The following is a 27,081-nucleotide window of genomic DNA, read 5'->3' as shown; positions in this document are numbered from 1 at the left end:
AGTATAATAAAGTTTTCTTGAAAGGATTGATCCCTGGAGTGTCTGAACATTGGGGTCACTTATACATGCCTTTCTTTTGAACTTGATAGATGGCAAGGCCCCTAACGTCATGATCATTAAGTCATAGTATCTCATCCCGTGGAGAAAAGAGCTGACTTCTTCCCTGGGAATGCAACAGAATGGCTTGAATACATGGCCTGGCCTCAGACATTACATCACCACTCAACCTTTCTGTGTTGACATTATGCGAATATAACAGAGGTGCAGGAATTTGCTGGGAAGTGTGCTCCAGGCCAGTGAGGCACCCTAGAAAGTTATAACTTTGCTTTAAAAAAAAAAAAAAAGCAAAAACTCCATGCAGCCCTGATTAAGCTCTTGGGAGCCTAGCGTGCCATGTGTTCCCCTTCAGCTTAAGTAAAGGCCTACTTTTAATAGAGGGAGATTCAACTCTTGGGTTCCATCCTTTGACTTGCTCTGTGTCTTTAGGCGAACTTTTTCTTCTTCTCCTTGTCTGTCTTTTATATCATGTATATTTAGCCCTTTAGCTTTTAAAGCAGTTTCATATCATATTAATCTTCCTAGCGACCTTTGGGTATAGTTGGACAGGTTTCATCCCCATGTGAAACTAAGGTCTAGAGTAGTTTGAAACAGCAGATCTAATCAGTAGCAGAACCAGAACTAGACTTACTCCCTTGTCTATGATTGTACCTACCGTTTCCTGTAGGTGTGCTGCCACTTGTGTTATAGAGATCAAGTGATGATAGTCTCTTCCACGGGCTAGTGAGGGAGAGCGGAACACAGAATGTTGTGGCAGAGGAATTCCTTGTTGTATGTATTTTTTAGGTGAATGTTTTAGTAGACTTTTATAAAGAGAAGGTAGCATGAAGATAACTTGTTTATTAAGCCAGCCATTTATAACTCTTTGAATCCTGAACCTCTTTGAAAGTATAAAATCTTTGAATATTCATTTAAGAAAAATGTACATATGTACATGGTTTTGCATGTAATATTAAGGCATTTGTGGAATTCCTAAAAACTAAGAGTTTCAGGTATTAGCAATCCTGTGTTAAGGTTTTACTCATGGATTAAACCATATTCTGGTTCATTTACTGATAAAGAACTTAGAAAGCTTAAGAGGTTTTGGAGTATATGCAGACCTGCTAGATAATGGCTGGTTTAGGAGCAGATGGAATTGATGTGATCTGGTGACATGGTGTGGCAGTTCTCCTTTAATGTATAATTCCTGACTGGGAGGCTGGGCTGCCCTAGGAAATGGTAGATACTAATGATGGGAACAGTATAACCTACCCTACCTGCCCCATTCTCCTTATAGAATTTACTTTAAGTGGCTGTACCTCTTTCTGGGGAGGTGTCTTTAAAAAAAGAGAGAAGAGGAGGAGTTCCCATGTGGTGCAGTAAGTTCAGGACCTGGCATTGACAGTGCAGTGGATCAGATTGTGCTGTGGTGCAAGTTTGATCCATGGCACAGGAACTTCCACACACTGGGGGCACAGCCACAAAAAAAGAAAAGAGAGAGAGTAAAGGGAAGTAATATTCCCTTCTGTGAAAGACTGGAGACCTTTGCTTGAATGAAGAATATAAATACTCATTTGCAGACTGAAATGAGTGATGCCATCTTTCCACTTCCTAATCCCCACATACAAAAACGAAGGCCCGTAGAGGAGATACTGGCTGCTGAAGGCCATTTGTTGATGACCACTCATCTTACCTAGACTTCCAAAAGAATTTTGCCAAAGATTCATCTTTAAGTAATTCAGACTGCTTTGTTACAAGCAGCTGTTGGAGATTTAGAGCATTTAAAATTTTTTTCTTCCCTCATGATTATTTGACAATTATTGGGTGTCTTTATGGAACGTTCTTCTTTTTTTTCAGTCTCTTTTCTTTTCTTTGGAATGTTTCTTTATTAATAGAATTTTTCCTACTCAGAACTTATAAAGGGTAGTTATTTTAATAAACCAAAGAATTCCAGGAACCTAGCGAAACTGAAACGGCAAATGATTCAAAGAAGCAAAAATCATGTAACTTCACATGTAAAATAGTGTGTTGTTCTTTTTTTTTTTTTGGTCTTTTTGCCTTTTCTAAGGCCACCCCCGAGGCATATGGAGGTTCCCAGGCGAGGGATCTAATTGGACCTGTAGCCGCCAGCCTACACCAGAGCCACAGCAACGCCAGATCTGAGCCGTGTCTGCGACCTACACCACAGCTCACAGCAACGCCAGATCCTTAGCCCACTGAGCAAGGCCAGGGATCGAACCTGCAACCTCATCGTTCCTAGTCAGATTCGTTAACCACTGAGCCATGACAGAAACTCCGTAAAATAGTGTTAATCTTATGGGTATGCATGTGCTTTTATTGGACGCCAATGAAATTCTCTTTTCTCCTACCACAAATGAAATAAATAAACCTATGGCTTTGGCCATTTCCAAAGAAAAAATTTCCTGTTTGCTTTGGATAGTATTTGTGGCAGGCACTGGTTATAAATGATATGATCAAAGTTATTTTTTTATTTTTTTATTTTTTATTTATTTATTTTTTTGTCTTTTGTTGTTGTTGTTGTTGTTGCTGCTGCTATTTTTTGGGCCGCTCCCGAGGCATATGGAGGTTCCCAGGCTAGGGGTCGAATCGGAGCTGTAGCCACCGGCCTACGCCAGAGCCACAGCAACGCGGGATCCGAGCCGCGTCTGCAACCTACACCATAGCTCACGGCAATGCCGGATCGTTAACCCACTGAGCAAGGGCAGGGACCGAACCCGCAACCTCATGGTTCCTAGTCGGATTCGTTAACCACTGCGCCACGACGGGAACTCCCAAAGTTATTTTATATACCATTGGCAAATCTTTTTCTGAGAATAGTCTTGCAGTGAGCACATCACAAAATTGTTCAATCACATTTTTTTCCCTTCTATCAAAAGTCAAGGAGAAATAAGAGCTGTGTTTTAAATGTTAAATAGCAGTTCTCTGCTGTTGCTGATCAAGGCTAGAAAGCCATCTGGTTTTGCTGTCCTAGTCAATACAGTTAATTAGACAGGCATGCCATTTATTGGAGAATAATTAATCAATTACTATGGAAGGAACCTTAGAAGAAACTGTGTAAATTGATCAGCACTCAGTGAACAGTAACTAAGTGATATGTCTCTTTCTCAGTCAACAGATATTGGGAATATCAGATGTGCAAACACTCACTTTACACTTACACATACTCATACATGTACTTACAGAAGTAGGGGCAGAGAGATTGAGCAGAAAGAGATTCTCTGGGAGTTCCTGTCGTGGCGCAGCAGAAACAAATCCAACTAGAAATCATGAGGTTGTGGGTTCAATCCCTGGCCTCACTCAGTGGGTTAAGGATCCGGCATTGCTGTGAGATGTGGTTTAGGTCTCAGACGTGGCTCCGATCTGGCATTGCTGTGGCTGTGGTGTAGGCCAGCAGCTGTAGCTCCGATTAGACCCCTAGCCTAGGAATCTCCGTGTGCTGCGGGTGTGGCCCTGAAAAGCCAAAAAAATAAAAAAATAAAAAAAGAGAGAGAGGTTCTCTGTTAACAAAGAACCTAAGACATATTCTGGGGGTATATCAGATGACCTGTTCCTCTTGCCTTCTAGAGCTTTGTCCTCGTTTTAATGTGGATTTTGAGTGGGTAGGAAAGGGGTATTCTTTTGGTTTATATTCATATTTCTAAACCCATTGAGGCTTTAGAATATAATTAGTAGGGAGTTACCTGTATTCCAAATTTGTCCCTTTTTTGGTTTGTTTAACCGTCAAGGTTTAAATAAATAGGAAAGGAGAAACCATTGCTTTGCTTGAAGGTAGCTAATAATTTTTTTCCCCAGTAACCTTCGATTTAGCAGGCACTTTTGCTGTGGCAGGTCACATTTGGATCCTTCTTTGAACCGTCAAGTTATTAAAAATTTCTTGTGACTTAGGTCACTCTACAAAGATGGTCTTTATGTTTAGAGGCATGGCATTCTCTTTTTTTGTTGTTGTTGTTGCTATTTCTTGGGCCGCTCCCGAGGCATATGGAGGTTCCCAGGCTAGGGGTCGAATCGGAGCCGTAGCCACCGGCCTACGCCAGAGCCACAGCAACGCGGGATCCGAGCCGCGTCTGCAACCTACACCACAGCTCACGGCAACGCCAGATTGTTAACCCACTGAGTGAGGGCAGGGACCGAACCTGCAACCTCATGGTTCCTAGTCGGATTCGTTAACCACTGCGCCACGACGGGAACTCCGGCATGGCATTCTCATGGGGTGCTCAGCTAGCAAGATGCCTTTGCACATGCAAAAAAGTCTTTCTTGAGAACATGCTCAATTTGAGAATGCTAAGAGGTAAAGAAAGGGGCTGAAGTTTTTGGAGGGGCCACTGGACATTAGAGCAGTTTGCCAGAGTATTAGTACCCCAGTCACTGTTTTCTCTAAAGGTTAATGGGTTGACAGAGGAAGTGGGCTTCTATTGCCTATATTATGGACTCTCTCAAACATTCTTCTCCTAGCCCGTTCTTTGCTCACATTATATATGGATAAAATCCTTTTCCTAATGATAAGTCACATGAGGGTAGGGACATGGTCTTTTTGATCAATGCTATGCTCCTTTCCCTGGGACAATGCCCAACACATAGTAGATATTCAGCAAATGTTTGTTTAATGAATAAATGGATGAACTCATTTTTATTTCACTCTCCTACAGTCAGCAATATCCTAAGCAGCCAACTTTTAATGTTGGAAAGGTCCCAGCAGACAATCATGAAATGCCATAAATGAATTCCTCAGGGCAGTTTTGTGATTCCAGTGTGTGTGAACACTTAAACCATCTGACTAGACAGCAGTGGGTCAAGACCCCCTCCTTGGAAATCATCCTGAGCTGTTCCCTCATGGTGGTTCCAAGAGGAAGAAAGGGTCAGAAGTTGACCTTATCCCTGAAAGGAAGCCTGTACATTGTATTCATTTTCTATGTATTTCTGGAGCTGTCATATTAAATCCAAGAGGCCTTAACTCTGTTGGAGTTTTTTTCCTTCTAAGGCAGTCTTCTGAGTCAGCGTTCTCTCTGGGAGTTCCCTTTTACCTTTTCATGGCTTTCCCTCATGAATAGTTGAACAAATAGGAAAACTCTAATCCTTCACAGTGAAAGAGTAAAGCCTCTGATAAGCCCAGCTTCAGCTCTTTTTAAACATTGTTCGTTTAGCTGGGGGAAGGTATGAGGTGGGGAAAGGGTAACAGGAATTTTATTGTTTTATAGCCTCTTTTATTTTTTATTAAAAAAATTTTTTTTCTTTGTCTTTTTAGGGCTGCACCCGCGGCATATGGAGGTTCCCAGGCTAGGGGTCCAATTGGAGGTGTAGCCGCCAGCCTACACCACAGCCACAGCAATGCCAGATCCAAGCCGTGTCTGCGACCTACACCACAGCTCACGGCAACGCCAGATCCTTAACCCACTGAGCAAGGCCATAGAACCCTAAACCTCATGGTTCCTAGTTGGATTCGTTTCTGCTGCACCGTGACGGGAATTCCCTAAAAAAATTTTAATAGGAATTCCTGCTGCTGGTGCAATAGGTTAAGAATCCAACAGCAGCGGCTTGGGTGTCTGTGGGGCATGGATTTGTTCCCCAGCCTGGTGCAGTGCATTAAGGATCCAGTGTTGCCACAGCTGCGGCTCAGATTTAGCCCCTGACCCAGGAACTTCCATATGCTGCAGGTGCGACCACTAAAAAAAAAGAAAATTTAATAGTGTCTCATTTTAAATGTAGAGCATGAAATGATGAGATATTGAGTGATAAGTATATTTTATATATAAATTATTAGTGCCCAGTTCTTTTGTATTGTCTCCCCTCCCCCATTGTCTTAATTTGGGTTCATGTAGCTTATTAGGAAATATCAAAGGAGTAGAAAAGTGAGATGGGGAAAGGAAGGATTTAGCAAGCTACTACAGCTGTGGGCAATCGGGGTTTGATCCTGAGTGGAAAGGGTATGGAACACACACTTCAGTGGGACAAGGCAGCTGGGATATTGATGTGCCAACTCCCTTGAGTCATTGCTTGAGCTTGCTCCCTAGGAATGTTGTTTCCTAGAGTAGCTTGCAGCCTCCGGGGCTTTGGAGAAACCCTTAGGCAAAGACATAAAGATACTGGCAGTTGGAGGTCAGGTATACTAAGCAGTAAGGCCTGAGGGACGTGAGCTGCATATCAAGGAGTGAGTTACCCATGCTTCCTGTTTCTGTTAAAACAGTAGACTACAGAAGGTCTATAGCTTTCTCTTTGCTCTTTTGCCTTTTCTGCCTCATATTTATCTGGAGGTGACTCAGGGCTCAGATCTGTCTTGCCTTGACTTTTGTGAATCACCAACCACCTTGTTTCTCATAATGGTACTTGGTGATCTTTGCTTAATGGCATGGTGGTTGTGTGCCTACATGTATACTTTCTACTTGATCTAAGTTCCTTGGGGACCTAGCTTATTACCTTGTTTATCTTTGTAGGCACCAGAGTGTCTGGCACACAAGTACTTGGTTTGCGTGTGATTAATGAATTCCCCCCCCCAACTAGTAGCTAGTTTTGCCAAACTGGCTGTGAGAGAGAAGTCTTTGGATTCCTAAATTCCAGCTCCCTAACTTTAACCAAGATGGTATCCTAAAATTATGGGGAGTTACTGGACGGATTCTAAACCAGAGAATGAGAATTCATCTTTTTCTTTAAGTGTATAGTTTTTTGTTTGTTCGTTTGTTTATTTTTGTTTTTTTGCTTTTCAGGGTCACACCTGTGGCATATGGAAGTTCCCAGGCTAGGGCACGAATTGGAGCTGCAGCTGCCATCCTACACCACAGCCACAGCAGCAGCAATGTGGGATCTGGGCCACATCTGTGACCTCTACAGCTCCCAGTGATGCCAGATCCTTAACCTACTGAATGAACTCAGGGATCGAACCCACATCCTCATGGATACTAGTCAGGTTCGTAAACTACTGAGCCATAGTGGGAACTGCTAGTATTATAATATTAAGCACATTGACATTGTTGTGTAACCATCACTACCATCTATCTCAAAAGTTTTTCGTCTTGCAAAACTGAAACTCTTGTACCCATTAAACACTGACTCCCCTCCCTTCCCTGCCCCTAGCTCTTGGCAACCACCGTTCTACTTTCTGTCTCTGTGAATTTGACTACCCACTTAACTCTAGGAACCGCCTAAGTGGAATCATACAGTATTTGTCTGTTTATAACTGGCTTCTTTTACTTTGCATAGTGTTCGAGTCATCCATGTTGTAGCTTGTGTCAGAATTTCCTTCCTTTTTAAATCTGAATAACATTCCATTGTGTGTATACACTGCATTTTGTTTATACATTCGTCTATTGATGGACACTTGGGTTGCTTCCCTCTTTGGCTGTTGTGAATGGTGCTGCTATGAACATTGTTTTATAAATATCTCTTAGAGACCTTGCATTCGGTTCTTTCAGGTATATACCCAGAGGTGAAATTAGTGAATCATATAATGATTTTATTTTTAATCTTTCGAGTCACTGTTCTCTGATTTTTTTGATAGTGGCCATCCAAATGACTTGGAGGTAGCATCTCATTATGGTTTTAATATGTATTTCTCTAATGATTTAGTGATGTTGAACATCTTTTCATGTGCTTATTGATTATTTGTATCTAGCCGTTATGTATTTCCTCTTTGAAGAATGTCTGTTCAAGTACTTTGCCCATTTTTTCTTTGTTTTTTTATTGTTGTTGAGGAAACTTTTTAATTGAAGTGTAACATGATTAGTCTTTTCAGTTTCCTTGTTTTGAGCATACTTATGTAGTGACTTGTCAAGTAACCATGGGCCAGCAGCTTAGGGACTTTCAGCTCTGATCTGGTGGCCTCCACCATTCTTTCACAGAGTAATCATAGAATCTTAAGAATTAAATGTGCCTCAGAGGGTGTTTTAGTCTGTTCTGGCTGCCATAACAAAATACCACAGATAGGTGGTTTATAAGCAGCAGTAATTTCTTTCTCACAGTTCTGGAGCCTGGAAGTCCAAGATCAAGACTGCACTGGTTGGGTTCCAGTGAAGGCCCTTTTCCCAGTTGCAGACTGCTGAATTCTCACGGTTTTCCCTATATGGTAGAGGCGAGCTAGGGCGCTCTTTTATAAGAGTCTGATCTTTTATAAGAGTGCTGACCCATTTATGAGGGCTGCACCATTAGGAAGACCCAGTCACTTCCCAAAGGTCCCACCACCTAATACCATCACACTGGGCATTTGGATTTGAACATGGGAATTAGTTGGGGGTTGGGGGGGGGGGAATCCACAAACATTCAGACCATAGCATAGCAAGAGCCAACAGATGAGGAAACTCTACCACTACTTGTCCACTAGGCCCTGGGCCAAATCTTCTAGTCCCTGTGAATAGCATTTTCTTCATCTTTGAACATGTTCCTACAGTCATTTTAAAGACTGGTAAATGGAGTTCTCTTGTGGTGCGGTGGGTTAAGAATCCAGCACTGTTACTATAGTGGCTTGGGTCGCTTGGGAACTTCTGCATGCTGTGGGCACAGCCAAAAAACCTGGTAAATTGATTTGTAATGATTATAGAGTATTTAGTAAAATATTTACACTAGGCATGAGATTATGTATATGTTGGACTTAACACTTTTTGGAATTGTTTGCAGTGTCATTTTCAAGTTAGAAATTTTCTGTAGAAAACTGCAGGCCTTTATTTTTCAAGGGAAATAAGCAGATTGGGCCAAAAGGCCAGAAGAAATGCTGACCTAAACTTAGAGTACTTTTGTTAAATCTTTGAAAATAAACAATCTCTCAGAATTGCTCACTGGTTGCTATTAGACAATGTTCGACAATGTTTTTATGAGTCCTAATTAGAATAGATTTGGTTTGGTGTCTTATCTTTTTGAAGCAGTTTGAAGCTACCACCTAAAGGGGGATTGCTTATGGCTTTGGCAGTAACTCATGGCTGGGTTGGCAGTGGCTTTCTGCTCTAAGACGTCAGATGGTAGCAGGGGAGTTCAGGATGCTTGGGCTTGAGTAAAAGATCTCTGGGAAGCTCCTGAATTTTTTCCCCCCACATTAAACATTTTTTTTTTTTTTAAATTGTGGTGGAAGTATCCTTGTGGCTCAATGCGTTAAGGACCCAATGTTGCTGAGCTGTGGTTCAGGCTGCAGCTGTGGTGCAGGTTCAGTCCCTGGCCCATGAACTTCCTTGTGTCTTGGGTGTGCCCCCCCCCCCCGAAATTGTAGTAAAATATATATAACATAAAACGTACCTTTTTTTTTTTTTTCCTGCCATGCCCACAGCATGTAGAAGTTTCTGGGCCAGGGATTGAACCCAAGCCACTGCAGTGACAACACCAGATTCTTAACCCACTGACCACAAGGGAACTACCATTATAACCATTTTTAAGTGTACAATTTCGTGGCATTAAGTACATTTAAAATGTTGTGTAACCATCACAACTGTCCATTTCCAGAACTTTTTCATCTTCCCAAATTGAAACTCTATCTGTTAAACAGTGGCTCCCCATTTCTCCCGTCCTTAAGTGTTTGGCACCTACCATTCTGCATTCTGTCTCCATGAATTTGACCACTCTTGGTTCCCCATGTATGTCGAATCACACAATATTTTCTTTTTGTACCTGGCTTGTTTCACTTAGCATGTCTTCAAGATTCATCCATGTTGTAGCATGTATTAGAACTTCCTTTTTAAAAGCTGAATGATATTCCATTGTATGGATATATCACATTTTGTTTATCCATTCATCTTTTTTATGGATATTTAGGTCATTTCCACTTTCTGGCTATGGTGAGCATTCGTCTATAAACATTGGCGTGTAGATATCTCAAGTCCATGCTTTCAATTCTTTTATACATACCTAGGAGTGGAATTTCTGGGTTGTGTGGTCATTCTGGGTTGTATGGTTGTTTAACTTTTTACCGTGTTCCCCAGTGGCTGTGCCATTATGTAGTTCCACTGGCAATGCATGAGAGTGCCAGTAGTTTCTCCACATTCTCACCAACGCTTTTTTTGTTTGTTTGTTTTTAACACTTTAAGACAAGGTAACTCCAAAATATCTTTTTGTTGTTGTTGTTGTTGATCTTTTTAGGACCACACGCAAGGCATATGGAAGTTCCCAGGCTAAGGGCCAAATCGAAGCTACAGCTGCTGGCCTACACCACAGTCACATCAGTGTGAGATCTGAGCCACGTCTGCAACCTACACCGCAGCTCGTGGCAATGCCAGATCCTTAACCCAATGAGTGAGGCCAGGGATCAAACCCTCATCCTCATGGATACTAGTTGTGTTTGTCTCCACTGAGCCACATCGAGAACTCCAAACACTTGTCTTCTGTTTCTTTGCTTTTGGGAATTGCTATCCTAATGGGTGTGAAATGGTATCTCATTATGGTTTTCATTTTCATTTCCCTAATGTTTCCTAATGTGATGTTAAGCATCTTTTCATGTCGTTGGCCATTTGTGTCATTTGCCAATTACCGTCAGATTGTTTGTTGTTGAGTTTTAGTCAAAGAAGCTTTTGTCTGCAAATACTTTTTTTTGGGGGGGGGCACACGTGCAGCATGTGGAGGAGGTTCCTGGGCCAGGGATCAAACCCACGCCATAGGAGTGACAACACTAGGTCAATCTTTAACCCGCTAGGCCACCAGGGAACTGCTGATTTACAGATACTTTTGAGAGTATTTGCTATGTGGTATCTTATGGATATATATTCATTCATCTTTTTTTTTTTTTAAAAGAAATCTTTCCCTGAGTTCCTGCTCTGGCACAACAGGATAGGTGTCATCACTGGAGCGCTGGGATGCAGGTTCCATCCCTGGCCCAGTGCAGTGGGTTGAGGATCCCATGTTGCCGAAGCTGTGGCATAGGTTCCTGGCCCAGGAACTCCATATGCTGCAAAGCAGCCAGAAAAGAAAACAAAACAAAATAAAACTTTCTCTGTATAGATAAATAGGTGGAGAGATATAGATATGTTATCAATCAGTACATAAGTAATAAATAGATTTTTTTTTTTGTCTCAACAGTACATCCTTTCAGGCTCTGATGACTTCAACTTGTACATGTGGAGAATTCCTGCAGATCCAGAAGCAGGTGAGTACATCTCTATGTGAACCTGCTGCTAATGTTGGCTTTGCTAATAACCTTTGGCATGCTGTGAAAGGACAGATCTGTAGCAATAGAGCGAAATATTTCTCTTTTAATATAAAAAGTTTATTGGGAAAATGACCAAAGAAAATTTTAAAGTAAAAATTAGCCAGATTTAACTATAACCTTCATGCATAATCTTATCTGACATAATGGTACTCAGATTTTTTTTCCTTCTAAGAACTTTTCTTTAGGCTTCATAGGTCTTCTTTATGTCCATCTTCCTCTCTCCTACTTCACACTTGGAATATTTTTTACCTTGCCTTTTATATGCTTTACCTTTACTATCCACGTGCACATTCCTGCCTGATACTCTAAAAACAGTTGGTAGGGCTTCTGCCTTTCCTTGGCGCTCTCTGGTGGTGTTAATTAAGGGGAAACTTTTTTTTTTTTTTTTTTTGATGGTCAGATTTACTCCCTGTGGTTTGGGTGGCCCCAGGGAATCAGAGAAATTAGGAAGAAATATTTCTGCAGTTTCCTAGATGTACTCTGGGAAAAAAAAGTCTTCAGCTTTCCATATATTTGGATCTAGGCCACTTGAGCTTTCAAACAGCATGTATCATTCTTCATTCTTAATAGTAGTGTCCTCACATGCTCAGATGAGTGTTAACATTAGTTGCTTCCTACTGGTAGAAAAATGTCTATTTTTTATTCTTAGGACAGCTCAATACAGCCATCTGCTCCAGGTGATACATGGCATCAAACTGGAAAATGGCCATGAGGAAAGTAATAGAGGACTGTGTCAATGATATTACACAAAGGGTACCTAGTGCTCAGAGTTTAGAGAAGCTGCTGGCTTGCCTATTGATGACTTAACAATATTGTTACCAAATATCTGCCTTTCAAAATGTAAGGCTTACTTTTGGAAACTATTCTGTTGTTGTGGTCTGATTACTAAACAAGTTGCAAAAGGCTTTTTTCCCCTTCTGGGATTTGGAAAACATGAGTGAAGCATCTTATCTTTGAAGTACAACCAGACAGGACAGCCGCAGTCTATCTGAACAAAAAGTCACGTTCTAGCACGAGAGACAGTTCTGTCTTAAGTCTCCCGTACCCATAGATCCTAGATTGATTAGCTGAGAAATAATATTTGGGCTTAATAGTGTATTTTACATTAAAAAGCTTTTAATCAGTGTGACTTTTAAAATAGAAAATGGATTATCTCTCTTCCCCAGGACTGTTCTCTGGAATCTTTTTCATGATTGCCTAAAGAGAGAAGGGGAAAGAATTAGCAGTAGTATTGGATATTTTTTTTCACTCCTCTGCTCGTTTCTGTACTGGCTTGAGGGTGTAGGCCTTTGTTGGGCTACTTTATAAGCAGATGGTTATGCAATCTCTGGTTTGGCAGGGACCCTAGTGGTTGATTTAGGATTCCAGTATTAAAATTGGGAAATTGGGAGTTCCCATCGTGGCTCAGTGGAAACAAATCACCATGAGGTTGTAGGTTCGATCCCTGGCCTCGCTCAGTGGGTTAAGGGTCAAGCATTGCCGTGAGCTGTGGTGTAGGTCACAGACGTGGCTCGGATCTGGCGTTGCTGTGGCAGTGGCGTAGGCTGGCAGCAACAGCCCCATCAGACCCTTAGCCTGGGAACCTCCATGTGCCGTGGGTTCAGTCCTAAAAAAAAGACAAAAGACAAAAAAAAAAACAACAAAAAACCCGGGAAATTGGTGCCTGGACTTTCCAAGGATTGTATAGACACAACTGGTTGAAAGGAATCCCTTTCCAGATTCTCAAATTCCATATGTATTTTTTGACATATTCCTAAGAAGTTACTCATTCTCCTTTCCCACCTCCCTCTTTCCCTTTGTCCTTCTCCCACTTTACAAAAAACAAACAAAAAACACCAGAAAATCAAAAATAACCCACAAATTTCTAACCGTTTGAACCTTGGCATGGTGCATTGCTCTTAAGGTATTAAAAACACCTCCACAGTGCCCCAAACAGAAATATCCTTTAATCATAATGGCTATAACCTAACCCCCCCCCTTATTTTCTCCCTTTTCTTCTTAGGCACTTATAATAAATTGCTTCTTTTTATAGTAATTGGTTTTTATAAAACATTAAAAGCATGTTTTTAAATATTGAAGTATAATTTGCAATGTGTTAGTTTCAAGTGTATAGAAAAGTGATTCAGTTATAAATCTGTGTGTGTGTGTATATATTCTTTTTCAGATTTTTTCCATTACAGGTTATTACAAGATATTGAGTATAGTTCCCTATGTTACACAGTAGGTCCTTCTTTATGTGTAGTAGTGTGTATATGTTAATCCCAAACTCCTAATTTATCTCCCTCCCAAAAGTATATTTGTTTTGATTAATTGTGTTCCAGTAATAATTGTAACAGTAACTCAAATCCAAGACAAAAAATTTGACACTTAGAGCCTTCTGGTCACAGTAAAGAAAAATTTAACTCCAGTTGGCACCCCCAGGCCTCTGTTTGTGTGGGGATGGGGCGGTTTCCTGGCCATGCGTGCTTTGGGGAAGAGTGTGATGGTGCATTGCTCTTTATACAACCTTTCAGCTCATCCTCTTTTCAGCCCTGTCTGTCCTTCAGAGATATTTAGCCCCTCTATTTTTTTTTTGGTATTTTTTTTTAATAATAGATGATATACAGTGTTCTGACAATTTCTGCTGTACAGCAAAGTGACCCAGTTATACATATATATATATACATTTTTTTTTTTCTTTTTAGGGCCACACCTGCAGCATATGGAAGTTCCTGGGCTGGGGTCAAATTGCCACAGCCACAGCAATGCCGGATCCGAGCTGAGTCTGCTACCTACAATCACAGCTCGTGCCAACACCAGATCCTTAACTCACTGAGCAAGGCCAGGAGTTGAACTTGCATCCACATGGATGCTAGTCAGGAACTCCCTACAGTCTTTTTCTCATATTCAATCATGTTCTACCACAAGTTATTGGATATAGTTCCCTGAGCTATGCCGCATTGCTTATCCATTCTAAATGTAGCAATTTGCATCTACTATCCCCAAACTCCCAATCCATCCCACTCCTTCCCCCTCCCCCTTGGCAACCCAAATCTATTCTCTGTGTCTATAGCACCTCTAATTTTTATATGTAATCTCTCTATTTTTAGATGTTGGCAATAAATATTTTTAAAATATTTAGTAAGGTTCAGCAAGTTAAACAATAACGTAAGAAGGGCTAGATGCAGAGTTCCCATCGTGGCTCAGTGGTTAACAAACCCGACTAGTATCCATAGGACAAGGGTTTGATCCCTGGTCTCCATCAGTGGGTAAGGATCCAACATTGCCATGAGCTGTGGTGTAGGTTGCAGACATGGCTCAAATCTAGCGTTGCTGTATCTGGGGCATAGGCCGGCAGCTGTAGCTCCAGTTGGACTCCTAACCTGGGAACCTCCATATGCTACAGGTGTGGCCCTAAAAGACAAAAATAAATAAAAAATAAAAGATAATCATAAAAAAATAACTAAATAAATAGAAGTTGCACCCCTCCCCCCAAAAAAGGGCTAGATGCCTTTTTGGGTTCTAGCTTTGAATGCTTAGATGACAAAAAGTCTATCTGGAAATTCCTACTAATCCTCTGCCTCTGACTTAAATCTGGAATAAGGCTGAGCTTACTGTCTGTTCATCCCAGTTGAAATTAAGATACTGAGGCTGGCTAATATGGGGAAGCTAGCTTGCTATTACTTGCCTTAATGGCATAATCAGATGACAAGCAATCAGCATTTATTGAATGCCTGTTGTGTGCTTCTCAGTGCATGCCAAATGCTGAGAAAACTAAATGGAGAACAGTCCTGAGTGTGAGCCAAAAGCAAGGGCATCTGTTTCTTCTCTACTCTCCTGTTCAGAAAGATAGACCATCACTGTGGAAAGTTTTTTGCTACACAAATTCCAAAGGGAAGAAATTTATTTATTATATAAATAGTACAGAATTAGCCAGTATGCTAATTAAGTAATTCTCATATGGCTTCCTAGTGGGCGGCGGAAATCATTTCTTAATGTAAGACCTAATATCCACAGTAAATTTTGCTATCTGGAAGATTAGGCTCAACTTCTTAGTTAATGTCCAGTAACAACTCATTTCTAAAAGCCTCTTTAAAAATCAGAGGAAGAAATAGAACTGGGAATTTTGCTACACCAAAGAAAAAGCCCATCAGAATATGTTTTACACCTCTGAAGTATGTAGGAAGAGCATCTGTTTTTATGTGATAATTCTGAAGATAAAATAAACAGATTGGCAGTTATATATGGAGCCACTGTGGTATACTGGAAGAGCATCAGGCTTAAAATCATACCTGTATTCAAGTCCTGTGATGCCAGTAACTAACTGATTGAGTGATTCTAGGCAGGTTATGTAACATCAGTTGTCTGAATCTCAGTTTCTTCTATAGAATTGCCACTCCCATCCCCTGCCCTACCACCTCATATCATGGAATGATTTAACAGTCTTGGACGCTTTCTGAAAACTATGTGCTGTCAAATGTAAGACATTGCTATCTGTAAGATCAATGCTCATAGATTTGTAATTTCCAAAGCATTTGCTTCCTAGTAACTCAGGTAATAAGAGTAATGGATTTGACAACAGGTGGCAGAGATGAATGTCTCCGGAAAATATTCATAGTGCTTTCTCCTTCCCTTTTCCCTAATTCTTGGGGAAGGTGTTAGGGTTTTCACTGACAGTTGTTTTCTCTGAGGTTGCTCTCTACACTAACACCTTAGTTTTATGGAAAGAAGTATAACATAATAGAATTAGTAGGCCTGATGCATTCCTGATGCATTTGTCTTCTGGTTGGAGGCTCTGGAAAAATTGTTTAACCTTGCCAAACTTTCATTTCTTCATCTGTAAAATAATAATATTAACAATACAAGCAACACCCACAATGATAACAATATCTACCTTCTTAGGGATATTGCAAGGGTACTCAGTAGCTACTAAATGTTGCTGTAACTCATTAAAAAAGTTTTCTTGGAGTTCCCGTTGTGGCTCAAGAGTAACGAGTCTGACTAGTATCCATGAGGATGCAGGTTTGATCCCTGGCCTCACTTAGTGGGTTAAGGATCCAGTGTTGCCATGAGCTTGTGGTGTGGGTCACAAATGCAGCTCGGATCCCAGTTGCTATGGCTGTGCTAAGGCTGGCAGCTGTAGCTCTGATTTGACCCCTAGCCTGGGAACCTCCTTTTTTATGCCACGGATGTGGCCCTAAAAAAAGACAAAAAATAAAAAAGCTTTCTCCCGTGTAACTTTCCTCTGAAAAACTCCTTAGAGACAGGACATGGTCCTCATCTGGTGCCCTCCTGAATGGTCAGTTGAGTTTTTCTTGCATGAAGGCTGCTCTTGACTCATCAGTAGTTTAAGAGCGGGGAAGTTACATGACAAATTTTTCCCTGAATGGAGGGGGAAAACATGCAGCTTCAACTGCCAAGTCACTGCAGCCACCCCCACTGCCAGTGCGCTCACAAAGTAGGCTGGAAACAGCTGCGAATGCACTTCCGTGGGCCTGCATATGTGTGCGCTCTCTGTTTCTCCTCCATTTTTTAGACATTCATTTACTCTCAGTGAGTTAGGCCTGAGCATCTGCTTTTTCCTCCCATGTAACTGGAAGAACAACTGTTTTTAATTGGTCACAAGTAGTTGGTTGCAGACACATGTGAAGTACAGACGATGAAGAAGAACTGAGGATAATTGTCTTTTTTGTGCAATTAAGTGTTGCTCTCTGGAGCTCTTTGAGCTTTACTGACAGCACTGGCTGTCCCCATCTGGCTTTTCTTAACTCTTAAATGGTTACATGATCCCCAGGAGGCAGCCACTGCTCTCTCTGTATTGTCAGTACCCTAACTGTATTTTTCTTTATGGTTTCAAACTTGGAGCCCTGGAAATATTGTTTACTTGGGCCTTTTGGGATTACTAAGAGGTTGTTTGGACAACTTTTTTATATATATGGGGGGAAAGAACTAGTCCTTTGCCCCTCACAGTACCTCTTAATTCTACCACTGGAGTCAGAAATGAAATAGCTAATTGTCTGAACAGGTACTTACCAAACCTCATTTTGGTAGATAGTAGCTTTCTCCCTGAAACCTTGTTCCAGAGAAAATAATGAGATTTACTTTAATGTGTTCACTTAGTTGAGTATCCTTAGATAAGACGTTATGCCCATCTTATGGGTGATTGAAAGATAAATACTTTCTTGCCCTCTAGGAACTTCCAATCTAAGAGGGGTGAGAAAAGGCTATGTGTGTGCACACTAAATTTAAAAATGGGTTTCTGGAGTTACTGTTATCATGCCACGGATCAGTGGCATCTTAGGAGCACTAGGATGTGGGTTTGATTCCTGGCCTGGCACAGTGGGTTAAGGATCTGGTATTGCAGTAGCTGTAGCTTGGATCTGATCCCTAGCTCAGGAACTCCATATGCCCTGGGGCAGCCAAAAAAGGGAAACAAACAAACCAAACGGGGGGGGGGGGGGGTCCCACGGCCTATTAAAAAGATTATTAAGGAGGGCTTGAAGAGATTTGGGGGGGTCCGTTTTTTACAGAATTGCTTTTCAGAGGACCTTGAAGGATTGGTAGGATCTTAGCCCCTTTATTTCTCTGCTCTTACTGTAGTCAAAGCGTTATAAAAGAAACATCCAAAATTGATGGCGGGAAGATGGAGAGAGATACTTGGATCCACGTTGGATGATGAAGCCCCCTAAAGGAGATTGGGTTTTTCCCTGCATGCTTATATTCCACAGTCTAATGCGCTTGTCCCTTTTCATTCATTTATCAAATATTTGTTGAAAACCTACCACACGCTAGGCACTCTTCTAGAAGTTTAGGATACAGCAGAAGAGCAAAAGAGCCCTGCCATCCCTGGGCTTGCATTCTAGTGGGGAAAATAGACAATGAACAATAGATACAATGAATTACACAGTATGTTTAAAAGGTTAAAGTGCTTTGTAAAAAAAGTAGAGCAGAATAAGGCAGATAGGAAGTGATACGGGGAGGGGTCAAGGAAATGTAATTTTAGATGGGATATTCAGTGTAGTCCTCATTGGGAAGGTCACATTTGAAAAAACCTCAAAGTGGTGAGGAAGCCTTATAGAAATCTAGGGTAAGAGCATTTCAAGTAGAGCCACAGTGAAGGATTTGAAGTGAGAATGTGCCTGGAGTGTTTGAGAAACAGCAAGGAAATCAATGTGCTGAAGCAGAGTGAGAGCAGGGAGAATAGAACAGTAGGGGTTAGTCACAGAGGTAAGTGGGGTATCAGGGTGTGTAGTCATGCAGGCCCTTTCCGTGAGCGAAGTAGAGAGCTGTTAAGGAGTTTGGAGCAGAGGACTTGATCTGCCTTTTTTTTTTTTTTTTTTCCTTTCTTTTTAGCACTGCACGTATGGCACATGAAAGTTCTCAGGCTAGGGGTCAAGCTACAGGCTACACCACAGCCATAGCAACGCAGGATCCAAGCCACATCTGCAACCTACACTGCAGCTCACGGCAACGCCAGATCCTTAACCCACTGAGCGAGGCCAGGGATTGAACCTGCATCCTCATGGATACTAGCCGGGTTCATAACCCACTGATCCACAGCAGGAACTCCTGATCTAACTTTAACAACATCACCCTGACTACTAAGTTGAGGGTAGATGGTAGGAGTGGGGTTGCCAAGGGTAGAAATGAGAACTAGTAGGAATCTCTCATAATGTAAGTGAGTGGTGATGGTAGCTTGAACCAAGTAATAGGAATTGGAGTCTAGATCTATTTTGAAAGTAAAGCCATCAGAATTTCATGCTAGATGAGACTGGGGGGAGGGAGAGCAGGCAGAGTTTTAGATATCTCTTAAACATCAAGAAAGAGTGTTGAATAATTTGGATGGATATAGAGGTACAGAGGTCTGGACTTTCTGAGTTTTGGTATCCTGTAGGAAGTATGTAAAGCCACAAGACTGGATGAGATCACCATTGATTGAGATCACCAGTGAGTAAATGAGCTTAGCCAGTCAAGAGAAGGAGACCAAAGACTGAGACATCCTCCTGTTAAGAAGCCAGGGAAAAGAGCCAAAAATGAAATCAAGAAGGATTGACCAGTGAGGTAGCAGGAAAACCAAAAGAAGATGATCCTAGGGAGTTCCCATCGTGGCGCAGTGGTTAGCGAATCGGACTAGGAACCACGAGGTTTCGGGTTCAATCCCTGCCCTTGCTCAGTGGGTTGACGATCTGGCGTTGCCGTGAGCTGTGGTGTAGGTCGCAGATGCGGCTCGGATCCCACCTTGCTGTGGCTCTGGCGTAGGCTGGCAGCTACAGCTCCGATTCGACCCCTAGCCTGGGAACCTCCATATGCCATGGGAGCGGCCCAAGAAATAGCAAAAAGACAGACAAAAAAAAAAAAAAGATGATCCTAGGAAGGCAGCGAAAAGTGTGTGTCAAAGGGGAGGCAACTCTGTTGAATCTTGCTAATAAGTCAAATAAGATGAGTAGGATGAGGACTGAATTAACCATTGGATTTTTCCAAACTCAGGTCTTATTGCTTAAGGAAGGAATAGACAATCACAGAGTTTGATGTCCATTGCATCTGTTACCTGATTTTTTAGCTTCTCTCCCTACAAAGTAGTACTGCTCCTTTATATGTCTTTGCAACTTACCATCTTGCCCTATCAGTGTGTTATGCAGGATTTTGTTTATTTCCCCAATCTAGAACTGCCAGGTGAAGCTCTCCCATGAAATGCTAAAAGCATTTCCTATACCATTTTTTACCTGAGTATTGAGGTGTTTAAAAAAAGAAAAATAAAATAATAAAAAAACAAAACAAAACCAAACCAAAACAAAACAAAACACTCACACTCATACAGTGTTCTCCACTAATTTCAATTTAACAATCACTTGTTAAGTCTTTTTATGCCTATATTTTTTTTTTGTCTTTTTGCTATTTCTTATCTTCTAGCAGCCCCTTCCAGTCATCTAGTCCCTGTTCCTGTTTCCTCATTACTGCTTTCACACTTCCCCCTCCTTAATCTCAGTGTTATCTGAGATGGGAACCCCTAAGCAGTGCTCTAGGTTTTTCCTTCCTTTTGCAAAGAGGTGTTTGAGAACTCCTACCCATTAATGAACAGGTCACTAGGATGGGGTGGAAATTCAGACTCTGACAAGAAAATTATACTTCCACTTTTATCCAGGTTGATTTGGGGTTTATTTCAGAACAAAATATTTGTGTCCTGTTCTGTAGTCCCAAGTGCCTTTAAGGACCACTTTCCAGCATGATTGATAAGTTGCTGTTAGACCAAGACATCTAGAAATCCTGACCAGGTTGCTTTTAGCTTTTCAGTTGAAAGCATAGTCATTCTTGTAGGACTTTGTTAGAGTGAATGAAATTGACAAGAAACAGAAGTAACTGCAGTTGGTAAGACATGGGAGTGGTATCCTGACCCTCTTGAAAGGCTTGAGGGGATAAATCTCTGGCTGAATGTTATGAAAAGAGGAGCATAGATAAGAAAAGAGGAAAATGAGGGCCTGTAGGCTTAGCACCTTGTCTTCTCTGGGGAAACATTTGGCTGTGGCATTTTACAAAGGTCTTTATCAGGGTTCTGAGCAAGATGTCTTCTCTGATTCCCTTGTGTTTTCTGGGATCCTGGGATACCAAGACAGTGAGTGAGTCACTGATGCTGGAATCTTAGGAGATGATGCACTCATTTTCTTTTCTGAGCTCTTACAGTAGGATAAGTAAGATATGCATCCCTACTTCCCTAGCATCCCTTCTGAATCAAAGGAAAGATGCGGATATGGGAATTTTGACCTCAACTTATAAAAAAAAACCCTACAAAGTGATGTAAACATGTTTGGCTGAGCTGGCCGGAGCAGATGATTCAGAGAAATGACCATTGGTTTGTACAGAACTGTATAAACAAATGACAGCTCAAGGATAGGTAAGGTCCTTTTTCCTGGGTATGTGCTGTTTTATTCATTGGTACCTTTATTAGTGATTAGGTTGTGACTCAGTTCAGTAACCATGGGTGAGGTTGATCCTCACTAGGCCTCTCACCCATGGATGAAGGACGACCCTCAAGGGAGACTCTGTAAGTTATACAGTTCTTGGGAAAAAAATGTTCCTGGAGTTCCCGTCGTGGCACAGAGGAAACGAATCCGACTAGGAACCATGACATTGCGGGTTCAATCCCTGGCCTCGATAAGTGGGTTAAGGATCTGGCGTTGCCGTCAAGCTGTGATGTGGGTCTTGGATGTGGCTCTCAGATCCTGCGTTGCTGTGGCTGTGGTGTAGGCCAGCAGCTGTAGCTCCGATTGGACCCCTAGCCTGGGAGCCTCCATATGCCGCAGGTGCAGCCAAAAGCAAAAAAAAAAAAAAAAAAGGAGTTCAATGGTGGTGCAGTGGAAAAGAATCTGACTCATATCCATGAGGATACAGGTTTGATCCCTGGCCCTGCTCAGTGAGTCGGGGACCTAGTTCAGATCTGGTGTAGCTGTAGGGTGGTGGCAAAAAAAAAGAGAAAGAAAAAAAAATATCCCTTGCCTAACTTCTTCCAATTTGCTTCTGCCATTGATGGACAGGCTTCAGTTAGATAATGGAGAAGAGGAGACCCCCATGTTCTTACTGGTATTGGCATCTTGACATTGGCCATTTCAGACTAGAGAAATCTGATTTATGCAAATCTCCAAGACTGATTAAAATGTATTCTGTAAAAATCATTGTAAACTGTACGGAGAGCTGTATTCAGTCAATTAAAACTGAGAAACCAGGAGAGGGACTATAAAGAGCCTCTATGAAGCCTGTTCATTGCTATGATTCTGTGTATGCAGCCTTGGCTGCCTTATACAGATGGCAGTAATAATTCTTCCCATACCTGTGTTCACCTTTAGTCCCTTGGTTCTATTGACTTCTTCCACTTTTTCAGATTTCCTGGATACACATTTGGATAGGAAGGAGAGATTATCGTATTAAAATTACTGCCAAGGAGTTCTCTTGTTGCCCCGAGGGTTAAGGGTCTGACATCGTCACTGAAGTGGCTTGGGTAGCTGCTATGCCGCAGGTTTGATTCTGGTCTGGGAGCTTCTACATGCTGTGGTCGTGGCAAAAAAAAAAAAAAAAAAAAAATTTGCTGCCAAGAAGAGAAACCAAATGAGGTCACAGTGCATTTAAGAGCAGTAGAAACAGTTTGTACATGGTCTGAATTTTAAAGCATTGATACCCTTTAATTATTCCTTAGATCTGAAAATTATTGTAATTGTATTCCAAGTAATCATTGACAGATTTGATCCTCACTAGGCCCCTAGTGGGTTGATAGACTTTAGTTCTATGGTAGCTGATTCTTCAAGATGTGAGACTTTCTATCTATCCTCCTTGGTGGTGCTTATTCTAGAATTGCCCTCTCCTGAAACACTGTCCATTCAACAAGGGATATCTGCTTTAGTTCAGGCATTACCCCCCGGATTCTAGGTATACAAGAGGTCTTATTCTGCCCTCACAAACTGTTCGCTATTAGCAATATGAGGCGATGTCCTGGGCTGATATTACAGAGCTTGCACTCAGGATACCATTTGCATAGTCTTCTCCTTCCCTCCTTTTAAACTGAGGACTTAGGAGTTCCCGTCGTGGCTCAGTGGTTAACGAATCCAACTAGGAACCATGAGGTTGTGGGTTCGATCCCTGGTCTCTCTCAGTGGGTTAAGGATCTGGCGTTGCTGTGAGCTGTGGTGTAGGTTGCAGACACAGCTCGGATCCCACGTTTCTGTGGCTCTGACATAGGCCGGCAGCTATAGCTCCAATTAGACCCCTAGCCTGGGAACCAGAAAAGGCAAAAAGACAGATTAATTAATTAATTAAATTAATAAATAAAGGACTTAAAAAGAAAAATCAGTTGTGACCTGATTCCATCCCTATTCAAACCTCACCCTTTGTTAAAGGCCATGATATGGCCTTTATCTATCATATCATGATATGATAGAACAGATTATAATCAAAAAGACTGATTCAAATTCTGGCTCTGCCAAATACTAGCTATTTGGAAGAAGTCACTTAAATTTCTTTTCTTAGAGGCAGAAGGATTAAGCAAGAGATTGGTACTAGGTTAAACCCTAAGTTTTTTGCTAGTGACAACCCCAGTGGGGGTATAGATAGGAGTAGGATGTTGGCAACTAGCATTCAGAACATGAACAGGACTGCTCCCTGTTGAATCAACCCGATGTAGAAAAGACAGATCCAGAGGAACTCCTTGAGGTGGTGCGATCACTGTATTGAGACAGCTGTTTTAGATTCCCAAGGATCCCTTTTCCTTTAATTCTCTCAAGTTCATTTTGACTAGGCGCAGATTACCTTCCCTCCTCTCCCTCCACCCTAGGAACCTAGTGCCCTCAGGCTGCCTGGGTGCTTAGCCTTTCCTGATCCTTTGTCTCCATGAAAACACATCTTTGTCCTAGCTGCTCTCTTCTCCTTTATGGTTTATTAGCAAATGTGATGATGTTGGACTGAAATATGAATAGCTGTAAATGTGTTATCCATTTCTGGATAATTCAAATATTAACAATATCAAATATGGGGAAAAATTTAGGCAAAGGACATTCTTGTCACTAACCAGGTAAACAGCTGGTGCTAGCCAAGTTGGCACCACCAGGGAGCAAATCAGTACAGTCTGAAGCCTCTTGCTGTCTGAAAAAAGAAATGTACGTGGCAATAAAGAGAGATGTCTTTCATGAGGCAAAAGAGATGAAAGAGGAGTTGTGTCAGGAGGCCAAAAGCAGAAGAGATGTACTGCAGAACCAGATTATTTAGGGAGAAGGGATAATGTTCTAGCCATTTTCCCTCCAGATACTGAGATGAGAACTGTTTAGGATGAATGTTGGTGCAAAGGACTTAGGATGGAGGCATGTAGAGCTGAGATGGTGCCTGATGGTACTTTGTGCCCTAATGGTGTCGTGCTCCTGGTAGAGTCTAAGAAGACGCTCATTGCTTAAATAAATGAATACTCATTTGCTTGTGTCTGAATGCATCACATTTTGCCAGTTGGCCAGGGGTGCAGGTTGGTCTGTTCTTACTGAGCTATTGGTGGCTGCTCAGAAATGACCTTATTCAGAACTGTGCCCTTACTAGTGAAGCTGAACCTTTGAGATTACCCCAAGTTGATGACACTTTCATTTGTGATAGAAGTTCTAGACCTCTGGCGTTTTTCTCAGTCATTGAAGAAGAAAGCCTACAGGGTGGTTGTTAAGATACAGCTTTCTAGCAGTGGCCTCTATACATGGTGTCTTTAAGGCCCACAATCTCTAATTCTCAGTACTTGGGCTCTGCTTACTATTAAAGTGACCCTTTCTTTTTCCTTAGTTGTCTCTGCTATTGGTGAAGAAAGGATTTTCTCTATTATTTCCCCAATGGTTTTTGTATGTTTGTTTTGTTTGATGTTTTCATCATAGAAATTGAGGGCAACTGAATCAGAGATCTTTTTTGTGCATTTAAGTAATTATATGCTTCTGGTTTTGCATGTCCCTGGCTCAGTTGCCTAACTGTTCCCAGGCAGTTCAGTCTATCTGGTATTGCCGTGAGCTGTGGTGTAGGCTGCAGACGCGGCTCGGATATCACATTGCTGTGGCTATGGTGTAGTGCTGTGGCTATGGTGTAGGCCGGCAGCTGCATCTCTGATTTGACCCCTGGCCACTTCCATATGCCGCAGGTGCGGCCCTAATAAAAGTAAAAAAAAAAAACCTCAAGCAGTTCAGTCTCATTTTGCTCACAACTGGCCTTTTCTAAGGTAACACTTGGATTCTATCTTGGGGATCAAAAATCTGAGAAATGTTTAAGCGGTTGTGGCTTCATTGACAATGGAATTGCAGTGGGTGGGCGTGGGCAATGCTTAAAGGCTAAATAAAGGCTCTTGGTAAGAGCACATATGCTGAGAGATATTTCATCTTTTTTCTTTCCATAGCAACTTTATCTATACGATTAAGCATTCTGCTGGTGGTACAGTTAATAAAAAACTCTCAGCTCTGGTTAAGAACTGGTTGTTTGCCATTACTGGAACATAATTGCTTTCATCCATTTCATTTTGGTTTTTGTTTCCTTCTGTCTTCCCAGGTGGCATTGGTAGGGTGGTCAATGGAGCCTTCATGGTGCTGAAAGGACATCGGTCAATTGTCAACCAGGTCCGATTTAACCCCCACACCTACATGATCTGCTCTTCTGGCGTAGAAAAGATTATCAAGGTGAGGCACCTTCCTCTTTTGTCCTTTTAGAGAAATTATTGCAGTTATAAATGGAAGAAACTAAAGCAACCTATGTAGGACCTCATATCTCAACATATTAGAATTCTATCAAAATAGTCACTAGGGAGTTGCTGTTGTGGCTCAGCAGTAACAAACCCAACTAGTATCCATGAGAATTCGGGTTTTATCCCTGGCCTCACTCAGTGGGTTAAGGATCCGGCGTTGCCATGAGCTCTGCTGCAGGTGAAAGATACAGCTGGATCCTGTGTTGCTATGGCTGTGGTGTAGGCTGGCAGCTGCAGTTCTGATTCGACCCCTAGCCTGGGAACCTCCATGTGCTGTGGGTACTGCCCTAAAAAGCAAAAAAAAAAAAAAAAAAATGTTGCTAGTCTTTGAAACTAGGCACTATCTGTATGTTGCTATGTTTCCAGTGGCCTTTGATCTGGAGAATGATGAATTCTACTTTCCAAACCCCATCTGGAGGCTAAGAAACCACCATCCCTTAAGTTACTCAGTGTGTACTTTGCATTCATTGCTGTCCTCATATGGCACAGATATAGCTGACTGCCAGAACCATAGCTAACTTGTCTCAGGACCTCTCAAAAACTGCTGCATGTGGTTGAGATTGAGGCTGAATGCTTGCATCAATTGCATATTGACTGAATGAACTTAACCCTGCCAAGGAATATTTTTAGAGCTTGTGACTGAGAGACCCAGCCTGGCCTGTGTCCATAGATGTGTCCAAGGATGGCCCAGTGCTGATCACTCCCATTCCAGTCACCAGAAAGCCTTTTCCACATCTGAGAAAATGAGGGTTCGGAGCAAATGATAAATTCCTGAGGACCCTGTGATAACTTGATTTTTAAGTAAGGCCAGATAGTCCGTCCCCACCCCCACCCCTACCCCCGTGCTTCGTCGCCACCCCCAGCAAAAATTGAAAGTCTTGTTTTTTTACCCCAAAGTGACATTGAAAACCTGAGGGAGTTTTCAGGGGAAAAGTAAAATTTTATTTTCAATGAATTGATACTTTTCCTTGTCTTTTGTTCTTTATATGCGTATGTATATATCCAGAGTTAAACCAGGTTGTATCTGAGGCAGAGGAGGCTATCAGACATGTCATGTTGGAGTGTGGGTCAATATTTGTATTTGTCCTTACTCCAGTTTTCTTTGGGTTTTGTCGAGCATGTGGATCAGGGCTGATTTTCATGACTGCGCACACTTGTGTACCCACAAGACAAGAACAGGACTTTTAGATCATTTTTACTGACTTTTCTGCTTACAGATGATGGGGCTTAAACTATAAACTTACTGTCTGGGGTTAATTACACTGCTAATTTAGTGGTAAAGCCAAGATAGAGCCTGTTCTTTGTTCTTCCCAGCGTACTGCTGCACTTGCCATGCTAGTGCCTGATGCCCCTGGTGCTGGATTCGATCATTTCAGTAGTCCTTTGCTTGGCCGGTCGTTGCCTTGGCCCTTCCCTTCTCCTTTATGTGGCGCTTGTGTTGGCACAGTAGCATATCTTCTCTGGGCCTGTCGACATCATCCTCTTTCTCAGAAAGCTCTGCTTGAGCACCTTCTTTAGAAGGGAGAGTCCTGCTTGGCTGTGCACTCTGGGATGCTCCTGTGCTCTCTCCCCAGTTACTGTTTAGTCTACTGGAGTCTGCACCTGGGAGGTCATAGGTTGGAAACTAGCCAGGTTCTCAGAGGAGAAGAAGAATGAAATATTCTCTCTGTGAGGTTATCCAGACTGAACTGTGGATTCC

At 41.9% G+C, this 27,081-nt stretch overlaps 1 protein-coding gene across 3 annotated transcripts in view; it reads left to right on the top strand.

The window, feature by feature from the left end:
- The window catches only part of DCAF5 (DDB1 and CUL4 associated factor 5), a 93,922-nt gene that overhangs the window by 57,704 nt on the left and 9,137 nt on the right, over positions 1-27,081 (top strand). For all 3 annotated transcript variants that reach the window (XM_047797564.1, XM_047797565.1, XM_047797566.1), the window contains exons 7-8: positions 11,038-11,104; positions 25,190-25,317. In XM_047797564.1, coding sequence (XP_047653520.1) covers positions 11,038-11,104; positions 25,190-25,317 — 195 coding nt within the window. The remainder of the gene's footprint in view (positions 1-11,037; positions 11,105-25,189; positions 25,318-27,081) is intronic.

This window comes from Phacochoerus africanus, chromosome 9, assembly GCF_016906955.1.
Source record: "Phacochoerus africanus isolate WHEZ1 chromosome 9, ROS_Pafr_v1, whole genome shotgun sequence".
NCBI classification, from domain to species: Eukaryota; Metazoa; Chordata; class Mammalia; order Artiodactyla; family Suidae; genus Phacochoerus; species Phacochoerus africanus.
Note: the sequence above shows the minus strand (reverse complement) of the source record. Positions and strands in the feature narration are given on the sequence as shown.